We start from the raw sequence: 21,212 nt of genomic DNA on the forward strand, positions 1-21,212 counted from the left end.
ATCTATATTCACTCTAATAGTACATCCTCCCATATAAATTCACAGTTCCAAAAACTTTTCCTCCTCTACTGATTAAAATTTAAATTAATTCAGGTTGATCTGCTTCTTTACCATATTATTGCATTATTACCTCTATCATGACTAAAATGAAATATGAGAAAGGTAATTTAAATTTAATTTAGTCTTAGTTGAGCATTTATGTAGTTCCTCATGAATGTTCCATGTGAGTCACATTCATGACAAAAAAGGAATTTTGAATATTTTTGAAGAAAGGAATATTTTACCGGATGTGGATGAAAAGACAAGGGAACTATCTCAATCCACAACAATATCGTCATCATCATCATCAACATCAGCATGCTGTATCATGAGTAGGAACTATCGTGAGATGATTTGAATTTTATGGTTTTCTTACCATTTTTTATTCAAATGAATGAATTTATGCAGCACATGCCATATGACAAAGAATGTTTCTTCTGCACAATAGATGTGAAATTAAATTTGCATTTAAAAAGAATTTCGAGTATCAAGGAACATCCTCTCGTATATCAAGCAATCTTTCCCTTTTCAATTTGTTTCATGCAATAAGCTTTTATTTTGACTCAGCATGACATTTTGTAGTGAATTAAGTTGTGAGCATATATGCATAAGATCATCACTTCTATTTTGAATTTATTGCTAGATAAAAAAAAACATGATTGATGATGGCATGAAGCTAACTTCCATGCGATGAAGAAATAAAGACTTTTTATAGCTTGAAAATTGCAATATTTTAATGCATGTTATTAAATTTTATGGACATACTTGCACTTTATAGCATAACAAGTTTTTCAGTTAGACAGTCGGGCGTTGGGAATTTTAAATTGCAACTCTTTCTTGGGCTATTAAATTTTTTTATGTTTCAATTTGTTGAGGAAATTAGTAAAAGAAAGGGGAACTTCCATGTTGGAAGTTTGTGTCAACACGAGTCAGGGATGGGTAAATGGCAGTGCTGTTGAGCTTATGTTAAAGTCATTACATTCTGTAACCCCAAACATACGATTCAAGTCAGACGTGAGTCAGGTCTAAAGTCAACTTTAATTGAATCTGGTTTCGGGCAAGAGTCACGTCAGTATGTGCTCTTCGGACTAGTATATCTTGGACCATAGCTTGAGAAGCGCTTCCACAATCATTCAATCTCACATTCGCGAAGTAAAAAGCCACATGAATTTGATGTTGGAATTAAATGGATTATTTATTGCACGATAAATTTTCTCCACAGTAAAAGCAGTTAATAAGATTAAGTAGAACAGCATATTATGAAAAATTGCTCTCGAAAGCCTTGAACTTGATTCATATTTCAAAATACAAGTAGATAAATTGTTGATAATAGTAGCGGATCTACTAAAGTATTGATAAATGTTCATTCAATATTCTTACTGTTCCATAGAAAAAATATGAGAAAGTGAGCAGGAACAAGAGACGATGGAGGAAGAAGAAAATATTTTAAAATTTATGAGGCAAACGAAGGCAAACTGAAAAGTTTTTTTTTTATAGTCTGAGGTAGGATCATAAATTAGATTCTATGAGTGAGATAACCTGTTGAATTCCTTTATTGTTCTCGGAGATGAGGATTCCTCTCCACCTCCAACCTCCAACATCCCCCATTATTGCTACGTTTCAGATTTCCAACAGGAACTAAAAGAAAAAGTTTTGAAACTAAGCAGAGAAGCTGAATCAGTGTGTTTATATGAATAGTTGTGAAGGAAGGGAAAAAAGTTAAGTGAATTTCAATTTGTGAGCAATTTGTATGTGGCTTTGTGTCTCTAGCATTTATTTATCTTCTTTTTTTTGTATGTGCTGTTCCCTTTCACAGATGCAGAATGAATAAATAGAAACAGATTGAAAAAAATCAATCGTAAAATGAAATTTTCTATAAATATTTTAAATTGCTATTATTAAATTTATTTATTTCAATTCCCGCCACGAGTCTATGAATATTTTTAGCAACAAGTCCTTGTGGACTGTTATACATAGTGGCGCTGTGTGATGTGAATTTTATTATTGAACAAATTTCGCTTTTTAAAAAATGAATTGTTATTAAGCGAGAAGTTTATAGCAAGTTTATTGAATACAATGATCAAGTATTATTTTATTCATGAATGAGATCCATCTGTGATTGTATACACATTTCATCTTCGACCGCTCTCTGTGTATCACAATGAACATATTTTATACACTGTGAATATTATTTTTGTGGGTAGTTTTGGATGAAAAATTCGGGAATTTTTGAGTATTTTCTATTTTTTGGACATCATCATAGGCGTCATCAGGGTCGTTCAGTTCTTACGTAACGCTTTTTTTCGGATGGAGGGGAGAGGGTGAGGGTTGAGGTCTTATTACGGAGATACAGAGAGAACAGTTGCATGAGGGTAAAGAGTCGATTTAATGTAATAAGTGAACAGCCCCATAAGGTTATTCTTGTAAACTCACATCCTAGACATTCAAAGTTGAGGCTTATTTCCAGTTGTAGAATCAAAGACTGAGAACAGAATCGCCATGAATTTCAAATGAAGTAGAGTCAACTTGACTCATCTAAATTTCAAATAATATTCAATAAATTCAAAAAAATAAAACAACCACATCCAACCAACCAAACTCCGTCCATACCCAAAAAGCAATAATTTCTCATCCGTAATGACATGTGCAATAACAAAAGTTTTTTTTTGTCAAACAATAAAACCAATATTTCAAGTGTCATTTCATAAAGAATTATTAAAACAGTAAAAAAATCCGAAAGTAAATTCGGTGCCAAATGGCAAACAGAGTAGCACATAAAATGAGGATTAATCACTTAATGGTGACTGTTGAAAGACAGTATAACGATTGAGCTGCTGCGAAAAATTTGTTTTTCTGTTGTGTTTACAGTCAAAAACCGAGTCATAAATTTGATTCAATTGCTGCACAAGTACTTGATATTCTAGCTTGATGTTGAGTATTTTTGCATGCAATTCACATCAGGAAATTTCCACTCTTTAATTAATTTATGTAGTTTTTCATGATTTTTCATTAGTAATCATTAGAACCAGTTAGTTGGCAAGTTGTACACAAAAAGGAAGTTGTTATGTTAGTAAAGTAATTATAATGTTTTTAGAATTAAATAATGAGTATGTTGAGCTTATTCATGAAATTCAATCACACACAAAATATGTGCCTCTGATAGAAAAGAAATTTATTGGCCTTGATATGGGTTGTGAAACTTTTTGGAGCTATATATAGAAATGAATAAAGCTATTTAGGGTTGTGGATATATAGCTATAGAGGGAATTAATTTTCAATCGTTGTTTTTGTTATCAGTGATTGTGAAAATTTATTGATCGGAAAAGTCATGAATATTCTTGAATGATTTTGCATTAATCTTGCTGAAATTATTCAGAACTGCTTTTTGTGGGTTTATTCGGAATTTGAATTTTTCTGGAGACCTTCCCGAGTGGCAGAAATGAAGAAAGTTGAACTCCTGAGACTTTAAGGATCTACAAAAGCTTGCCTCTGTTTAGAAGCCGACCCTAACGGCACAAATAAAGTAGGCTCCATCACAAATGGAATCTTCCTTGCCAGAGCTTTCTTCATTGGTGCCACTCAGAGTTAAAAGCGCTATGCACCAACTTTCTTCATTTATGTCACTCGGGTTCCAATATTTCAGAATTTCCATACAGTTTTATTACGAGAAATTGCCTATAAATTGAAAATCTGTCTTCATCCCTTGAATCACAAATCAACGAACTCTTGAAAAGCCATGAAAAACTTTACGACTTCCAATTTTTTCCACTTAAATTTACAAGTACCTGCTCACGAACAAAGGAGTCCCGCCATAAAAAATATGTTTTTGATGATTATCGCTTACAAGCTAATGAGATTAAGTGTTAAGTATTATAAACTAACGGCTAGCATTAATCGAGTTGTTAAAATAAAGCAAAAATTGTTCACGTTAATTCTTGCCAACTGCGGAAAGGATTAGTGTAAGCCGTTCAATTGTAAGGAAAAAAGAGAAGAAAGTTAGTTCATTCAATTAATCATGGTTAGCCATTTCTCTTCAAGATAATCTTCATCAATCAAACCTAAGTGAATTTTGCTGAGCAATTTGCCGTCTCTGTAGTATTCTGTTACGTCGAAGAAGTTCTTCATCTTCTGATTCCTCGGGCTCAAGTTTATAAGCTTTCTCATTATCATCATCTGTGATTATTATTCGTGGAACTGTAGCAGCAATTATGCTATTCATTTGGATCTCCTATATTACTTATTTTATCACTTTTTCTTTCCTTATCACTATTGTCAATTCACATGAAAATTGTATTTATATCGTTTTGGGTATTGTTCCTTAATTCCTTTATGTACTTATTTGCACTATACATTTGCATGAACTTATCACTATTGTATGTATCTTAAACTTCATAAGAAGGGTAAAGAGAGAATCAAGATTGTCATATATTGAGAGGCATAGAAGTGAAGCGTTACAAGATAAATATTGAGACAAAAATCACTTTGAGGTTGTGATGAAGGTCAGGGTTGGAATTATGTATGGAGTCAGAATTGAACAATTTCTGGATAGTTGCTATTTCGATACCAGAGGACCTTCTTCAAGTGTACTCTGAAGACAAGAAACCCATCAGCTAAGTCAGCTACTGCCAACTCTGTAGCTGTCCCTACAAGTCATGGCATCAAAATCTCTACCTCCAACCCGGACCCAACATAATAACATAATCAAAGAATATCCAAGGAAAAGAGAGACAGAAATCATCTTCATGAGACATTGACATTGCATGTCTATTATGACATCCTCATCAATACACTATCATCACGTACTTAGCAACTCATTATTACAATGCAAAAATGACATAATTAACATGCATAATTATGCAAGTAAGTTATCTTGTCAATAAAGAAACTGTTTGCCGTCGATAAATTATCATTGGTATTGATAACGAGTTAATAAGAACCACTACAACAGATGTACATGATGATGATGCAAAACAGTATTATTTCTGTACTGTCTATGTCTATAACACCATTGCACATAATCAACATTGTTGATCATAAAAAAGTGCTGTAGATTCTTTACTTTTTTTTGCCATTCCATCTCCTATAGGAATTTCTGAGGTAATTAAGTTTGTGAGCTCATTCAACCATTCGCTATGATGTGTTTATACTAACGAAAACTGATACACTCATCATTTACGAATATCTCGATTTATTTACTTTATTTCAATCTCAAATTTCTTTCTTGATGAAAATAACATCTCAAATTTTCGGATCGGATCTCAGATGTTTCAATAATTAAATCCGCCAATTTAAATGAAGTACGAGTTACTCTTTGCTTGAAAATATCTTCACATTTTGTTTGTTCATTCGATTAATTGCTCAGCAGATAAGTAAATATAATGTTTTTTTTAAAGGTTCCAGAGAATTTCTGTTTGATCACGCAATGATGATGCGCATGTGAGCTATTCGACAATTAATTATATTTGTTTTGATAATCATATTTTGACTTTGTTTGTCATCATTTAGAAAAATAAATATTGACGAGATATTCAAGTTCAAGAAACTTGTTGATACATGATCAGTGAATTTGAGTAATTTGATGAAGTCTGCTGGATGCTACAAACTAGGGCACAGCATTTTCTGTATTTCAGATGCGTTTGTCTGGATTTTCTGGATGTAGCTGATCTGTCAAGACTTAAACCCTAGACAGTATTGGATGAACTTTACTACATGCTTTGGATTCATTCAAAAGGAGAGAGGGGAGTGGGTGGTCATGCTTGTGGTTTGGGTGACAAAATCCTCAAATCCAAAATTTTAATCTATTAACTACTTGAAGTCAAAAGACTTATTCTGGATACAAATTGAAATCTATTTCACTTAGCGATGGATATTCCTGATTTTAGTGATGGATATTGCTATATGCTTTAAAAGCTATATACTCATAAAGGGATTAGCATTATCAAAGATCCATAAAATTCAGTAAACTTCATAAAAAATACTTCAATAAATCGAAAGTCAATTAACATATATTACCAACCACCTGGATGCCAGGTGGCCAAAAAAAAAGCTTCCATTTGCGATCATAAACTTTCTCATCTGCTCATTTAAATGCATGAGTAATATACAATAAGCAATGAGTAGTGAGGAAATTAATTAATAAACTTTTTATATCCCAATTGCCGTTTATTTTATGATGAATATACAGCTCATTTTATATTTTTTATCGTTGATGCTCGCATAAATATTTATTTTTTAAGCAAGACGAACAAGATGTGCAGGCTTCTTTTTTCGGGTCAAGAAAATTGCCTCACGTCGATGTTTTCCCTAATCGTCGCGGTTTTGATGTTCTGACAAGAAAATATATATCATACTTAATATAAAAATGTTTGTGTTATGACTGATATTTTGTGTCAATTATATATCTCATCATCTTATAATTTACAGCATGAATGAGGAAGATAAAAATTGTATTTTTCTTTCATTGATGTTTAAAAATATATGTGTGAAAAGCGAAACTAATTTGGGGAAGTCCACCATACATATTCATATGTGCATGTATATAAACAGTGTAATTCTTTCTTTTTACACATTTATTCCTATTTTTGCGTAGGCACCAAAAAAAATTGTTGTCGGAAAAAGATGAAAAGCTGAAATTATTTTCATATAAATGAGTTAATGGCACACCTGATGGCTTCAGCTAGGGGTCGACCTTTACTTTCTAAACTGAATGCTGAGTCATGCTTGAATTACTGTACCGAAGGACATTTCCCCCAAAGTACACCCCTGTGACTTAAACTTTGCGTGATATTTATGCGAATTCTTCGTTTTATACCGGAATCTACACCGAAAAAAATGAATGAGTTGCTGATTGTGTGATTTACCGCCGATTAGATAAAAATAATCAATCTCAATTGGCTTCAATTGAACAGATTAAGTAAACCTTCCACAATCAATCAATCATTTACTTTTTGAAGTATTTTCTTATTAACACAAATCGCCGGCAAATAAACAAGTCTGATTTATTTTTGAGGCTTCTATCTAGCGATTAATATTTACGCTTTAATACACTCAATTAATGTCGATTAACTTTCTTGATTCGCTGCGGAGATTCAATTTCTTGTGTGATGACTAATTAGTGGATTATGATGCTTAATTTAACTTGATTTTCATGTGTGTTGGATAATTAATTTAAACAGGAGTGGGATGAAGTCACATGAGATTTTCTTTAGTGATTCGAAGATATAAGTAGCTTTCGATTGTGGCTTAGATAGAAAGAGAAATTTTAGTTCGGTTCCCGGATCCATAAAGTTATGTAAATAAGAGTCTAATGGTTGAACTGCTATTTAATCTTGTTCGCAGCCAAGATGGACCAAAAGCAGTCATCTCCTACATTTCGCTATTCTGGTAGTATCCACAACTATTGCAAATTATAATCACATCCACTAAAGTACATCACAGTACTCTACAAATCACACACCACTGCAATACCAGATACCTGTCATAAATCGTTATTCACTCAACAAAAAATAAATAATCTAACGGCACCAAATAGTCGCTCAACAACCACAACTAACGCAAAGTTTATGCCATCCGGGATACTCAAGACAGAGTTAATGATCTGATGATATATGAGCAACAATAGTCACCAGACTATTATTATTATATATATTTTTTTGTGAGGAATCTCAATCTGTTCAAGTGTTAGAGACGAGAGAAATTTCATGCAATTAATTAAGGCACTTCTCTTGTATCTCCTAAGTGGATGTTCGTTTCATAATTTCCTCTCCACTGATTTTCCCTTACAGTCATTCGTCTTTAACATTTTTTTCTTTCTTTCTCATCATATATACACATTTTTCCAGCTGTTTTTTGCTTTTCTTTGTGCCTCAACGTCTCACACGTCATCGCTTTTGTATTTTGTTTTAATTTGCAATTTATTTTTTCGTATCTTCTTTTTTTGTTACTCGTACAGTATGAAGGTCGCTGATTTTAATGCTTTAAGATACTTTGTATCAGAATCAGCACATCCTTTGGGGTTTTTGTGACAACGAACGATGCAATTTTAAGGTCAATACAATTGATGTCTTACAGAATCATTCGATAAATTGGAATTTGGAACTTGTGCTTTTCAGTTTAATTAATTGCTTTTCAATAGTTTGGAATTCTTGCGTAAAGCAGGCAAAGGAAAGAAATTGTTTAGTAAATTAAGGTTCTGTCTTTTCTTTATAAGCATGAATAAATATATACAAATAAAATCGAGAGAAATTATTGCAGACATGCCATTAAAATCAATTTAAATTCAGTAGAATTCATTCCAATTTAAATTGAGACCATAACAAATTCGATTTTATTTAAAAATTTGCAAACAAAAGAATCAATTTAGTTTTAAAAGATTTAAATTGCAGTTTAATTTGGCAAATGAAAAGTAATCAAAACAATTTTATGCTGATTGATTTTTGTGTATGAAAGTTAACTAAATTAAATATTGTTTTAATTGAATCTGAGAAGGAGACTATTAGTCAGAATTTGTGGTAAAGTAAGTATGTAGAATGAAGGAGACCTTAGAAGAGATCAAAATGTGGAGGGTTTGAGGAAAAATAAGCTTGGCATTTTGTGATGCTTAGTTGACTTCAATTAGCTGGGCATGCTTTTAAAAGACCTGTATAATCTCTTTTAAGTAAGGTTTAGCAGATGACAAGAGTTCAAGTGTGCGGCCAAAGAACTCATAGCTATCGATAGACCAAGGATCATACTTGGAATCGAGAATTGGCAAACGAAAGAACTAGCTTTTGGCAATATCTACGAGAGGTCATGGATCACAGATAATCTGTACGACTAGTTAAGTCAATACTCTTTCATGTGTACAATTTCAGAATATTCACAAACTTGCAACCTTCATACCCAAATTGACCACACAAGCATGATCATATGACAGTAATTAATATTATATTTGACAAGATGTTTGCTTCAAGTCACAATTTGAAATTCGCACATTGTTGAAAAGTAAGAAATTTCTGAATTTTTCTGTTTTTAACAAGAATTCATGATAAAGTCAGACAAAACATCAAATAGCTTAGATTCTCGTCGATGACAAAAATGAGACTAAATTATGAATTACGAAATCAAATTCAGGCCTATCCATGCAAGACACAATTTCACGTGATTATTTTCTAACATTTTAAGCAAAATGAAAATTCCTAAAAAATAGTAGGAGTGATCCCAGATGTCATGCGAAGGAGGTATTTGAAATAATGCCAATAACAACCATCACCTATCATTTAATTTATGAAAAAAAGTCATACACGTTCTTGATACACATGATAAGGATTAAATTACAAATTCTATGCTCATGTTATTTGATGCCAAAAATTTCACCTACATTAATGAGCTATATCGTTAAGTTTTATGAGGAAATTTTATACTTTAAGTTTGTCGAATATTTCTTCATGTTTTTCCGAATTTTTCAAACTTTTTTCATTTACTTTGCGTAAAAAAAATTGTTCTGTGAATTCATTAGCGCACAATATCTCTTTTTTTTCACGTTAATGTTATATAGCATACACCTGAGTATGCGTGGGTTTTATTATTATAATATATATTTTCACGAAAAACAATAAGCAAGGATCTTAGATACAGAAATATACACAATATAAAATTAATTTTAGCGATTAAAGTTCACATCATTGTTGCTGTGCTTCTAATTGAATGAGCTCGTTTAATGTTGCAAAAGAAGCAATTGTTTTGGTAGATTTTGGTTTTGGGGATTAATAGACTGTTGTCTGAATGTCTGAAAATTACTGATTCAGGGGACATAAGGTGCCGTTCAATTATTACGTTCCGTTACCCTGCACCTTGAATGTAATAAGTGAACGGGCTTTGAGGCTCTATCTAGCAACCATTAGGAGTTCAGGATCCTCCTTTAAGTCACTCGGATAAATATTTCTTTTGAAATTTCCCATTTTATTTAAAGAAATTTTCAAAAAAATTTTGACCGTTATTTTTTCAATTTTAGTCAAATAATTTCAGAAAGGTGCCGAATATTTTAGCATCAATCCTGCAGACATTATTACTTGTTTGTTCATCGATGGTGACAAAAATTAAAACTGACATTTAACGCGTCGAAACAATAGATAATAGCAATAAAAACATTTTTTTTCTTTCACATATGCCGCAATTAATTCTTTGTGGCATTAACTTTTATATCACAAATAATGATAAAAGAATGTGAATCAATAAAACTACACGATATAATTTATTATATGTCTTTTTTTTTCGTTCTATATTAATCAACCAGTTGATGATTAATCTCTTTGCTTATTCATATTTCTTTTCTGTTTAATTGGTAACAAAAAGAAACTCAATTTAATCTCATCAAGACATTAAAAAAAACTTTTCATCTCATTTTCTTCTTCACGACGAGAAAAATCCGCGCTCACTTTTTACCGAGCTGAGTTTTAAGCGTATACTGAATACGTTGAGAATCTTCTAACAGAGGAGAAAAAAAAAGTCTTTTTTTCAGACTTCACAGATCACGTAAAAACAACATTTTATCGTGGAAGGAGTAACAATACAAAGAAGATTGTTGAGTCTTGACTTTTTTAGCTCATTTTTGTGATGTTAATACGCTTTTAAATCTTCTTTTGACTTGCTAAGCGCATGAAAAACTTTTTTTTTTCTTCTTTTATTGTGCTTAAAGCATCTTTTTTTGGTGAAAAGACTGGGATTTATTATTTATTTTCTTATGGAGCTTTGGAGAAATCTTTTTAAAGGTTTTGTATCACATAGAATTTAATCTAGTTGACAACAGGTGTTTTGGTTTGGATTATCACACGTGTGATCTTAGCAGGTAGACTTTTGTCACCTCTACCTTTAATTCTTGCTACTAAAGGGATCAGGAGTCTTGTTGACATACAAAAGCTAATATGAATTCAAGATTGATCAGTTTTCCTTAGGAAATATGGAAACAATCAGTTCAAAATTAGACGTAATTAATAAAATAAATAATCTTCAAAGTACATAGACTTATTTACAAATATTCATGAACGTCCACGTGTGAAGTATCAAATTTCAAATTCTACAAATTCTTCATGCCAATTTAATGCAAGTTTAAGGTTTGTAATTGGAAGAACTAGTAATTTGTTCGCTTTGTAACTGAAGCAAATCAGAAAAGTAATCAGTATTTCGAGCAGCACAATACAGGCGCTAGAGCATCACTGCGTCGTCGTCTTAACGACATGACATGAAACTACCATGAAGGCAATGTGATAGCTGTTTTTGGTTCATTTTCACGCCAAAAATGCGCTTTCAAATTCATTGCTTTTAAATCTTTAGTGATATTCAATAAAGTCTTAACTCTAATGTTAAATAAACAAATTAATCCGAGCAGCAAAAAACTGAGTATAAAAAGCTTCGCTTTTCTTAATTACTAAATATCGTAATCTTCCTAATTGATGCTTATTGATGCTATCATCTGAGATTAATATGGTTAAAATAATCTTTATATGAGACTTAAGATATTCACAATTGCCGGTAATTTCATAATGTTCAGACATGGGTCACCACTTCACCCCTACTTCACAATATTAAAATGGGAATTTAGGTTAGACAAGTTTCAGTTTTTCGACGAACCCTTCAAAATTTAGATACAATTTCAAATGTCGAGTTCATTAACACAAAATTTAAATTCGCTCTATGCTCTTCAAAAAAATCATCAAACTTCCGCCGGTATTCAAAAATAATGAAGTTCAGTTTAATGAAATATCTTTCAAACAATTGCTTTCAACGTAATAGAAATGCGCATTGTTCAGTTTTCAGTCAGTTTTAAAAATTCCTCTCAATTCACATTTTCAAATCCAAATCAGTTCTAGGGTTGCCACAAGTGTCATGAAACTCCATAAACTATACACATCAACAAATTTCCAAAAATATATGTTATAATGGAAATTTAGAGCACCGAGCTAGTTCATAAAAACGAAAAAAATCTCATTTTTCACTATTATTTTTAGATACCGTCACATTGAGAATGTCGAGATGCTCGGTCAACGACCATAGGAAGTGATTAGAAGATGTGAATTATATGGGAAAAATACAACAACCCTGATCTTGAAACTCAATCGATTCATTGAATTTTAGCCGCAATGAAAATATTTTTCTGCGTGAATTCTCTTTTATCGGACAATTTAAGCTTCTTTTTTAATGTCAGGTCTGAAATTTTTTTGTGTGTTTCGTGCGATGAACGTACGCGAAAAATGTGAAAAAAATTCCTTTTTATTGTCTCGATTATTTTTTCTTTTTAAAAGTTTTTTCAACATTCACGGTTTGTCATGTGTAAAATCAATCTACAAAGTAATTTTAGTTCTTTCACTTTGAGGGTCATTCGGATGTTATGTCTGTACTTTTGGAAAAGTGTCGGCAACTGGTGCAAATGCACCTAAGCAGAGCTTGAAGTCGACCTGCATTTTACATAGAGTCGAGTCGACATGTCTACACAAAATCCGAGTCAACTTCAAGCTCAGGTTTTAGGCATCTCCACACCTTCAAAGGTATCCATCCAGCCTTATATATTTAGTCACAAATTTCTGCACCAAAATATAGAATGTCAGACAAGTAGTGAGTCAGATAAGTACTAAATAAAGGCTATTCCTATCCAAAACCTCATTTGTGAACAACTCTCTCTATAATATTGTTTAAAAATCATTACTAGCTATAGCTATGAGCACTGAAGGTCAAATCTTGTAAAATAATTCAAGTTCATCTCTCAAAAAAAATTAATTTCACGCTTCACTTGATGCAATTCTCTCACGCACTCCTTGTAACAACAACTTTTATTATTTTACTATAATTGATATTGATTGACATCCAATTTGATATTTCACATCTGTAGCTTCAATCACTTTTAATGTTCGTCATATTTCTAGCAATTTTCATTCACAACTTTTTAGCGTAAAGCACTGATTGATTATTAAAATTGGACCGAGTAAAGAGAAAGGAAATATTTCTATTTATTCATCATGAAATATCTCGAAAGCAACTAAAGTCAAACCAGAAGTCAGTCAGTTCTTCTTTGTTGTCATCACTTTTTTTTACTCTCTCAATATTTTTACTTCTGTTTCTCATTCGTGTTTTTTTTTTCACAAAAAGAAAAAAGATTCTTATTTTATTCCTGTCCAAACACATGTGGCTCTAGTAACTGAGAGTAAGTGAGTAAGTTTCACTTCTCTCGCGGGTTTTCTGGGATTATTAAATGCTGTATTTATTGTTTTGTCTTTTTGTCTCTTGCTGAGAGTCTGTTGCACATTATCGCTTGTACGCTTTATGAATTATATTATTATTTTTGTTACAATTCTTATTATTTTTTGCAGTGATATGCAATGCCTTATTTATGTCATTGTGTTGCTGTATATGTAATGTGCTTGTTAAAGAAGAAGAAGGTTTGCATTGAGTTGTTATCTGGAATAATGAATTATTATCATAATACTCTTTTGTATTATTACGAAGTTTAAGGCCGTATAAAGCATTTCATATTAGGGTATGTAGTATCAAAACAAAGTTATTGTTTTAAACAAAATTACGTGAGGTTGGAATGTCAGCTGATAGTGAGAGTTATAATGAGTCATTTGCATTCATTTCGATGATGTTATACGATTCTCTGAATTTTTAATTCTAGTGCCTTTTTGGAATTCAAATTGAGGTTTGAGAGGATTATTGAATTTTAAACATAGGATTTGTATTTGTGTATTTGTCCTCTATTATACATAGGATTTGATATTAGTTTCACCAAATAACTTAAACCTAGGACATGACTATGTACATAGCTTTTCTTTAGAGTTGTTATAACTGGATCAGTGGTGGACAACCTATGTAGGTCGATACAGATGAACAAAATGAGTAGACTGTAGTTCCATGCGCTTCCACATCAAATACTCCATCCCTACTTGCTCTACATTCAATATATATATTTTTCTCTTTATTTTTTTCTTTTTCTAAATTAAAAATCAACTTCGTTTTTTCTTCTTCCTTCATATTTTTGCAGTAATTAGACTTCGTTTTGTTTATACTTTTGTTAATACACGTAGAATTTACATGTGAAATACAAGACAAGAAAAGAAAAACTGCGGCAGACTATTTATTTTAAATTTTCGGAACATCACACATATGTGCAGCATCAAGAGAAAGAAATGATGTTGGTGATCATCGATTGTGATGATGATGATTTTAAAGTAGTGTGTAATGTGGGGAAGAATTTATTTTTAGACAAAAAGAGATGGAAAAAATACACAAAATAAAATAAAAAAAATGTACTTTTTTCTCACACACATTTTTCCATCATCTACAATTTCTATATGACGGCAATAGTGTGTAAAGTTTAAGCAATGCGTACTTTATGACGTCATTAATTTAGCTCATTTATATCTGCTCTTTCATCAGATTCATGAATATTTTATATGATGTGAAGGAAGAAAAAGAGTTGCTATGTATTGTGTGGCATGAAAAATCAAATTAACATACAAACATTTCGCCAATAAGAGGGAATTAATATGTACAGGCAAATGTGGGGTAAAGTGCGATGTGAAGTAATGAGGTAGAAAAATGTACGCTATTGAATTAATCGATTCGTAGATTAGTGGTGGAATTTTAGTAAATGAAGGAGGAGAATTTGGCTATTCTATTCAAAAATGGAATGCATGTACTCATTCATTGATTAATTACACCAGCTTATGTTATGTACTTTACTGTTAGTTCGAAGAACTCGAGAACATTAATGAAAATATTTCATAATCTTTTAATAAAAATCTTTATGAGATTGATTTTTATTGAGTTTTTTTTCTTGTCTAAATATTATTCAGGGTATGGATACTTTTTGGGTAATTAGTGCTGAACTGATTTTTTTTGTTTGACTGTAAATAGTTCAACTGTTTGAAAATTGGGAAATCAATCAAAATGTAAGTGAATAGGATGAATTGAGGTTGATGGGAGTTGAGTGCTGTTATTTTTTGATAGTTTTGGTATTGGATCAATCATTGCGGCATGAATAAATTGCTTTATAAAGGTTTTAGTGTATCAACTTATATAAGACACCTGGAATCGTATACTAAGTGACCTGTCTCCTCAGAGATGGATTTTCATCAGACTTGATGCATGTCTAGCTTGACAAATTGCATCAAGGCAACATAAGTCGTCTTTAGAATCAGACCTACAACTAGCTTATTAAAATCATTGCTTCAGAGGCTCTTCACAGCATTTGTTATGACCTAAATACAAAATTTACTCAATCCCTATAATTATGTGCTATAAGACCTTGAATAAACAAAAATCAGCTACTCGATAAAAATCCCTAAATTCAATAGTTACTTACATTCCAAACATTAACATCCAGACAATCTTAATTACTTCCCTGACTATATAAATTCAGTTTTAGTTTATTCAAAATATTAAGTTCTGAAAATTGTTTATGTTGATCTATCCAATCAAATACGAATTTACTACTTCCTCAATGATATGTACTATGCTCATCATCGGCAAATATTTGTTAAAAATATAAAATTTCCAGCAAATAAATTCTCCTATTTTTATTTGGCAAGTTATCGGAGATTATCAAAGGATTTTTTATATCCTTATAAATTATTCATGACAGCTCGTAAGTAAATCAACTAAATCTAAATGTTATTTCTATTAAAGTCTCTCCATAAACCAAGAGTGCATAACAATAATGTAAAATTGGGTCAAACCTTTTTTTCTGATTTTTTATGCGACCTTTCATGTAGGAAGTGTTGGAATTTAGTTTATAGAACCTTATTTTTTACAGCACATCATAAAATAAACACTATTCAACCTTTCCTGAGTTCATTTCCACCCCCGACTCTTTGTTTATTGATATAAAATGTCTGATATTGCTTGAATGTCCTTAAAGGAAATAAAATAGCACAGATTGTAGCGCTCCCGAACCCAAATAAACACCAAAAAAAGCACTTGATCTATTTACTTTCAATTATAGTCTCAACAGGCGCTTATGATTCCCGATTTCAGAGCTTATATATTTTTTAAAACTTTATTTGACTAGCTGAACATTTTAATTGAAATTTTGAGTTTACTTTGACAGTCAAATTTGAACAATCTATGTGTCAGCTATGACATAAAAATTTATTCTATAAATCGATTCCTCTCCAGGTGATATCAATCTTTTTAAATGAGAAAATAAAGGTTTCTGACATGATTTTTTTTTGATATTCATTGAATTAAATTGACTCAGGTCAATACACTGAAATTGATTCGTAACATAAGTATGCATGCATATGTGGATAATGCAAATTTACACTTTGAATTTTATATTTGAATTAAGAGAGGGCTATGTACTTTGAAGCTTAGATTATTTGACGATAAGGTGTTAGATTTCTCATGATTTGGATAGAATTTAATGTTTTGTAAATGATGTTAACGACTTCTGATGTGAATGATTTAGTGGGGGTGATTTTAGCAGGTGGGAGCTGAATGGAATTTGAGGGTATTGAGCTACATGTAGGAAAATGTATAAATGCATGACACTGAGTTCTATGGCTTAGTTTTGAAATAATAGAACAGTCAGAATTTGAACCATTTGAAAGCTCTGCAACGGTTGCTTTTATCAACTTCAAATTACCATATGTGCTGCATGGAAGTATCATCAAAATTGAAGTTCTATACTCAGTCATATTCAAGAACTTAACAGAATTCCATAAAAGGATTTTATTCTTCTTTTAAAAGTCAAAATATTTCAAAATCTCGTATCCAGGATGTATACACAATAAAAGTTTCTTAATTTCTAAAAGCGCCTGCCTGCCAGAACCCCACCATTAAAATCCTACAAACACCTTATTTACACCCAATCTTAATGTACTTTTGTTTATCATTTACAAAACTGTTGTTTGTATTTAATTCTATAAATAGACTTCAAAAAGAAGTAAAATGCGCATTGTACAGAAATTTCATCACCTGATCCCCTAACTTCTTGTTTATTTAATTTTAAAAATGTTGCACGAGTTAACTAGCAACAAAAAAATAAACGAAAAATAAAGTACAACAAAATTTTCAACTGTAAAGGAACGAAGGAATTGGAGATGATGTGAAAAAAGTTTAATTTTCAGCACGATGTGATATTTATTTGACTAAATATTAACACATATAGTTTGTTATTTCAGTAGATCAAGATAGTCATAATAAATCATGATGCCGATGATCATCATGATGATGGAGCTGCGTCTTCTTGTTTAAATTCAAATTAGAATTTCACATATAAAATGTTAAATAAACAAACAACAATTGGATGTGTTAATTTATGGATGCCTATATAGAGCTTGAACAATTGTTTTAATGAGTCCAGAGTTCTAAATTCAAATTGAAAACAGCCGTTAAAAATTCAAATTTAAAATGACTAAAGAGAAAATATCAATGACAAAACTGAGATATACAGCATAAAATCCAAATAATTAGAATATCCTAGATAATTAGAAACTTTTCCCAACAATTTACCATAAAACCACCCGAATTAAGCTCATTTGCCAATTTCACTAGTTCCATTAATTAATTACGAGAAAATCAACAGAAGAAGAAGAAGAAGTTTTTTGGTGTGAAATTGACATGCTTTGGTATGATAATTAGTTTATCGTCGGTTGTTATGAAAGGTACGCCTCTTCACCCAACCGACATTCAATACACAACATAATTAAAATGATAATTGATATAAACAGATAACAAGCATAGTAATATGAGCATTATCGATTTCATCGAATATCAATCTATAGGAAATTATCAGAAAAATAAATAATTAAATATTTTTGCACTTGTAATTGAATAATAGAAATCTATTGACGAATGTTTATAAGAGCCTTAAGAGCTTTTCAATAGATAGCGTTGCTTTTGAAGATAAGATTTGTTTTCAGAAGCTTCACATTGATTATTTTTGTGTGAGAATTTTTTGTGTATTATCAGTGAGAGTTTTGGATGCTCAATCAAAAAAGATTGTAGAGGGGATGAGTAGGGGTATAGAATCTAGACGATGGTAATTAATGAGTAGACCAATAATAATGTCACTTTGGGGATTGATCAACTTTTACAGAATATAATAATCTAGTCTCCAGTGTTGTAAAATATTGAAGGCTATTAATAGGAATGAATAGCATAGAGTATCCGAAAAGCTCACCTCCTAAACCTTATAGTCCAGTGACGGGCAACCAGTGTGCCGTAACAAATCGGTACTAGTTATAATAGTCATCATAAGTAAGTGAATTTCTTCATCAAACTCATATTAACATTTAAATTCAAAAGTGCGCTTTAGCCACTAAACCCCCAAATTAATTTCTAACTTGTACTCATTCAAACAACATCCGAGCTTTTTTTAACGTGTTGTAAATTCAAATTGAGAACATCGAAAATTAAAAGCAATAGACATAAAGTAAATGTATTTTTATAAGCACAATTTCATTGAAATTTTTTATCTGTTTAGATTTAAAACGATTAAATTAGAAAGAAATCATTGCCACGCGTATTGAATGAGATTTGATTATGTTAAAAACAAAGAGCTCACAGCAGGGTAAAAAGCAATTTTGTTCCTTCTTCTTCTTCTTCATCACATGAAATAATTTATTTGTGTATACGTTTATAAGAGTTTGCATCTTGAGATTAAAATCAATTAATTGAAGATGTTCAATTGGTGAATCTGTGATAGGATAGAACGTCATTGCATTCTCAGATCTTGAAACTGATAAAATATTCATAAAAACTTTTTCAATTACATATCTTCGCTTTACAATTTTTTCTTGCATTATTTAAGTGAAATTATATCTCATACGTGACTCATATTGCCACAAAAAATGCTTCGATCCTTTAAAATTGCACTTAAGATTCCATTAATGACTTTTTTTTATTTCATTACCATTGAACATTCTTATTCCTTGCTACTTTCATACGTTCCTTACAATTGCGAATCATGAATTTTTCAATTTTTAATTTTCTTTTTTTTTGAAGGGCTTTGCAGTTATTTCTGTATGAATGAATATTGTATCTTCATGCCAGCTATCGCAAATGGCAAATTGTACATCTGGTAAACGCACGATAAATTCACCTTCATTGTTATATCACTCGTATGGCTTGAAATCGGACGTGTGAGTCAATATCAATATTAATCATTTCAGCCACAACATATTTGCACAGCACAGCTCATCATCATGATGATAAACGAAGTTAGCATCAAAGTTATGTTTAATTATTATATTACACGTTATGATTGATGCAGGCAACCAATATCAACATCGGTGATTAATGGCAATTTAAAGTGAGGAGAGAGTATTGAATGGAGAGATGGATGAGTATTGATGCATTGGCATTGGATGCGTATATTGATTTATTTTTGGATTGAGTTCATTTTTGAGAGCTTTGTCCTTTAAAAATGACTGAGTTTTGGGATGAATAAGCTATTGCTTAAAAGGGATTGTGTTGCAACGCTTTATAGTGAGATGAAGATGTACTGTGGAATTCTCTATGACTACTTTAAGGCTCAGTAACATAAAATCCCTCTGGCCAGACAACCCAAACCTTCCAGATAATCCCACAATTTCCTCAAATTCCTGCTAGCCTTTAAAATGGCTTCGCTGTTAATTAAATTTACATTTCCGATGATGATACATCCAAGCGTGCCCAGGTTCATTAACAGATCTGTGAAAATATATTTCATCATGTTTATATCGACCTTTTGAAACGAACAAAAATTCCTCATAACATCAACAACACCGATGTTGCTATCTATATCTCTTCAAGCTATGTGTATCAAATTTATCTCATTCTTTTCACTTTTTTTTCTACACGAAATATAAACAAAGCAAAATTTCGGATGAGATAAAGATGAGATCCTCTAGGGCTATGTAATAAATTGTCTAAAATAAAAATCAAATTTATGCTTCACGATTTTAGTGACTTTGAACTTTTTAAACTATAAAAAGAATTTTTTTATTAATCTGTCGATGAGCTAATTTAAGTTTTAGGATATAAATTGTAGCAATTACATCAAGTATTGCAGTAAACGATTATATTAATGTCTAAAGTGGATTTATACTCGAGATTTTTATAGACTATTAATTATTGAGGATTAAAATCATTGAGAATAATTTATGTCTGCAACTTTTATATCATTTGCCATAAATGAACTTGTTGTGTCTAGAGAGAATAGAAATTTAACTTTTAATGAATCCCCGACATTGCAAAAAGTAGGGAATTTTTGCCAGTGACTTCATGGATCAATCAATTTAGAAAATCACGTTTGCTTGACGTCATCTGAAGTTTTTATTGAATTCTTGCAGATCAATACATTTATTGTGATTCCTCAGGTGATAGGAATTCCCAAGAACATGTATCGTAGCTGTCGATTTAGAGTGTTTCACTCGACAAGAATTCTCAATCCAAAGGTGCTTGACTGTAAATTCATTCATTTTATAAAATAAACATACTAACAAGAATGCTCATAAGCTGGTATAATCTGGTTAAATTTGGTTTTATCCTGCGGTAATTTATGTAGAAAAACAGATTGCTTGGTAATACAAAGATCACATGATATTCTAAATAAATTCAGCATTTTTTATCTGGGTGGCATGTTAGCTATAGTCGTATTGATTATCTTGTGGAACTGAATTAATTTCCATAGAAGTCAGATCTGACTTTTTTTGAAATTCTATGTTTGTTCTTCTAGAGTATCAAATTTCAAGATTTAAATAGCTACATCAATGGTAAGCAATCTGTCTGCCACCAAAAATATTTGGAAATGTCATGAACTGTATGTCATTTGAGGCTTATTAACAAGGTGTGCCGCGAAAATAAATGGTTGCCCATCACTGACCTACATCTTAGTCTGTCGTTCATAATAGTAAGTTATCCTGAATCTTCTTAGCAACTACTCAAACCCCCAAAATTTGCTGTAAACATTCACGCCTTTCCCAAACCCTAAATTCAATACACAATCAAGCCATAGCTATAAATTCATTCTTCTGGATGAAATACGTGTCTGAATGCAGATATTATAAATGGGAATATTTTTTCGCTTAGTCATATGCTGGCTATGGCAATATAATTAAAAGATGGAATAAATCATTTTTATGTTCATTTGAATGATTTTAAGGAATGAATTATTATTTTGTAACAGGAGTAGACTTAATAAAATAAAATTATGGAAT

The 21,212-nt window shown here is 31.3% G+C and overlaps 1 protein-coding gene across 24 annotated transcripts in view; it reads right to left on the reverse strand.

Annotated features, from left to right (window-relative positions):
- KCNQ (KCNQ potassium channel) overlaps window positions 1–21,212 on the reverse strand; it is a 148,880-nt gene that overhangs the window by 81,517 nt on the left and 46,151 nt on the right. The window contains exons 1-2 of one of the 24 annotated variants that reach the window (XM_070645677.1): window positions 12,855–13,059; window positions 4,098–4,426 (exon numbers count right to left, since the gene is read on the reverse strand). The exons of 21 other annotated variants lie outside the window; for them this stretch is intronic. In XM_070645677.1, the coding sequence (XP_070501778.1) occupies window positions 4,098–4,258 (161 nt within the window). In that variant the 5' untranslated portion in view covers window positions 4,259–4,426; window positions 12,855–13,059. Of the gene's footprint in view, window positions 1–4,097; window positions 4,427–10,088; window positions 10,456–12,824; window positions 13,060–21,212 lie in introns of those variants that run through there. 2 more of the 24 variants (XM_070645676.1, XM_070645675.1) reach the window with 2 other exon arrangements.

The sequence above is a fragment of the Chironomus tepperi genome, unplaced genomic scaffold, assembly GCF_022539635.2.
Source record: "Chironomus tepperi strain 1889 unplaced genomic scaffold, CSIRO-AGI_Ctep_v1 contig_354, whole genome shotgun sequence".
Taxonomy (NCBI): domain Eukaryota; kingdom Metazoa; phylum Arthropoda; class Insecta; order Diptera; family Chironomidae; genus Chironomus; species Chironomus tepperi.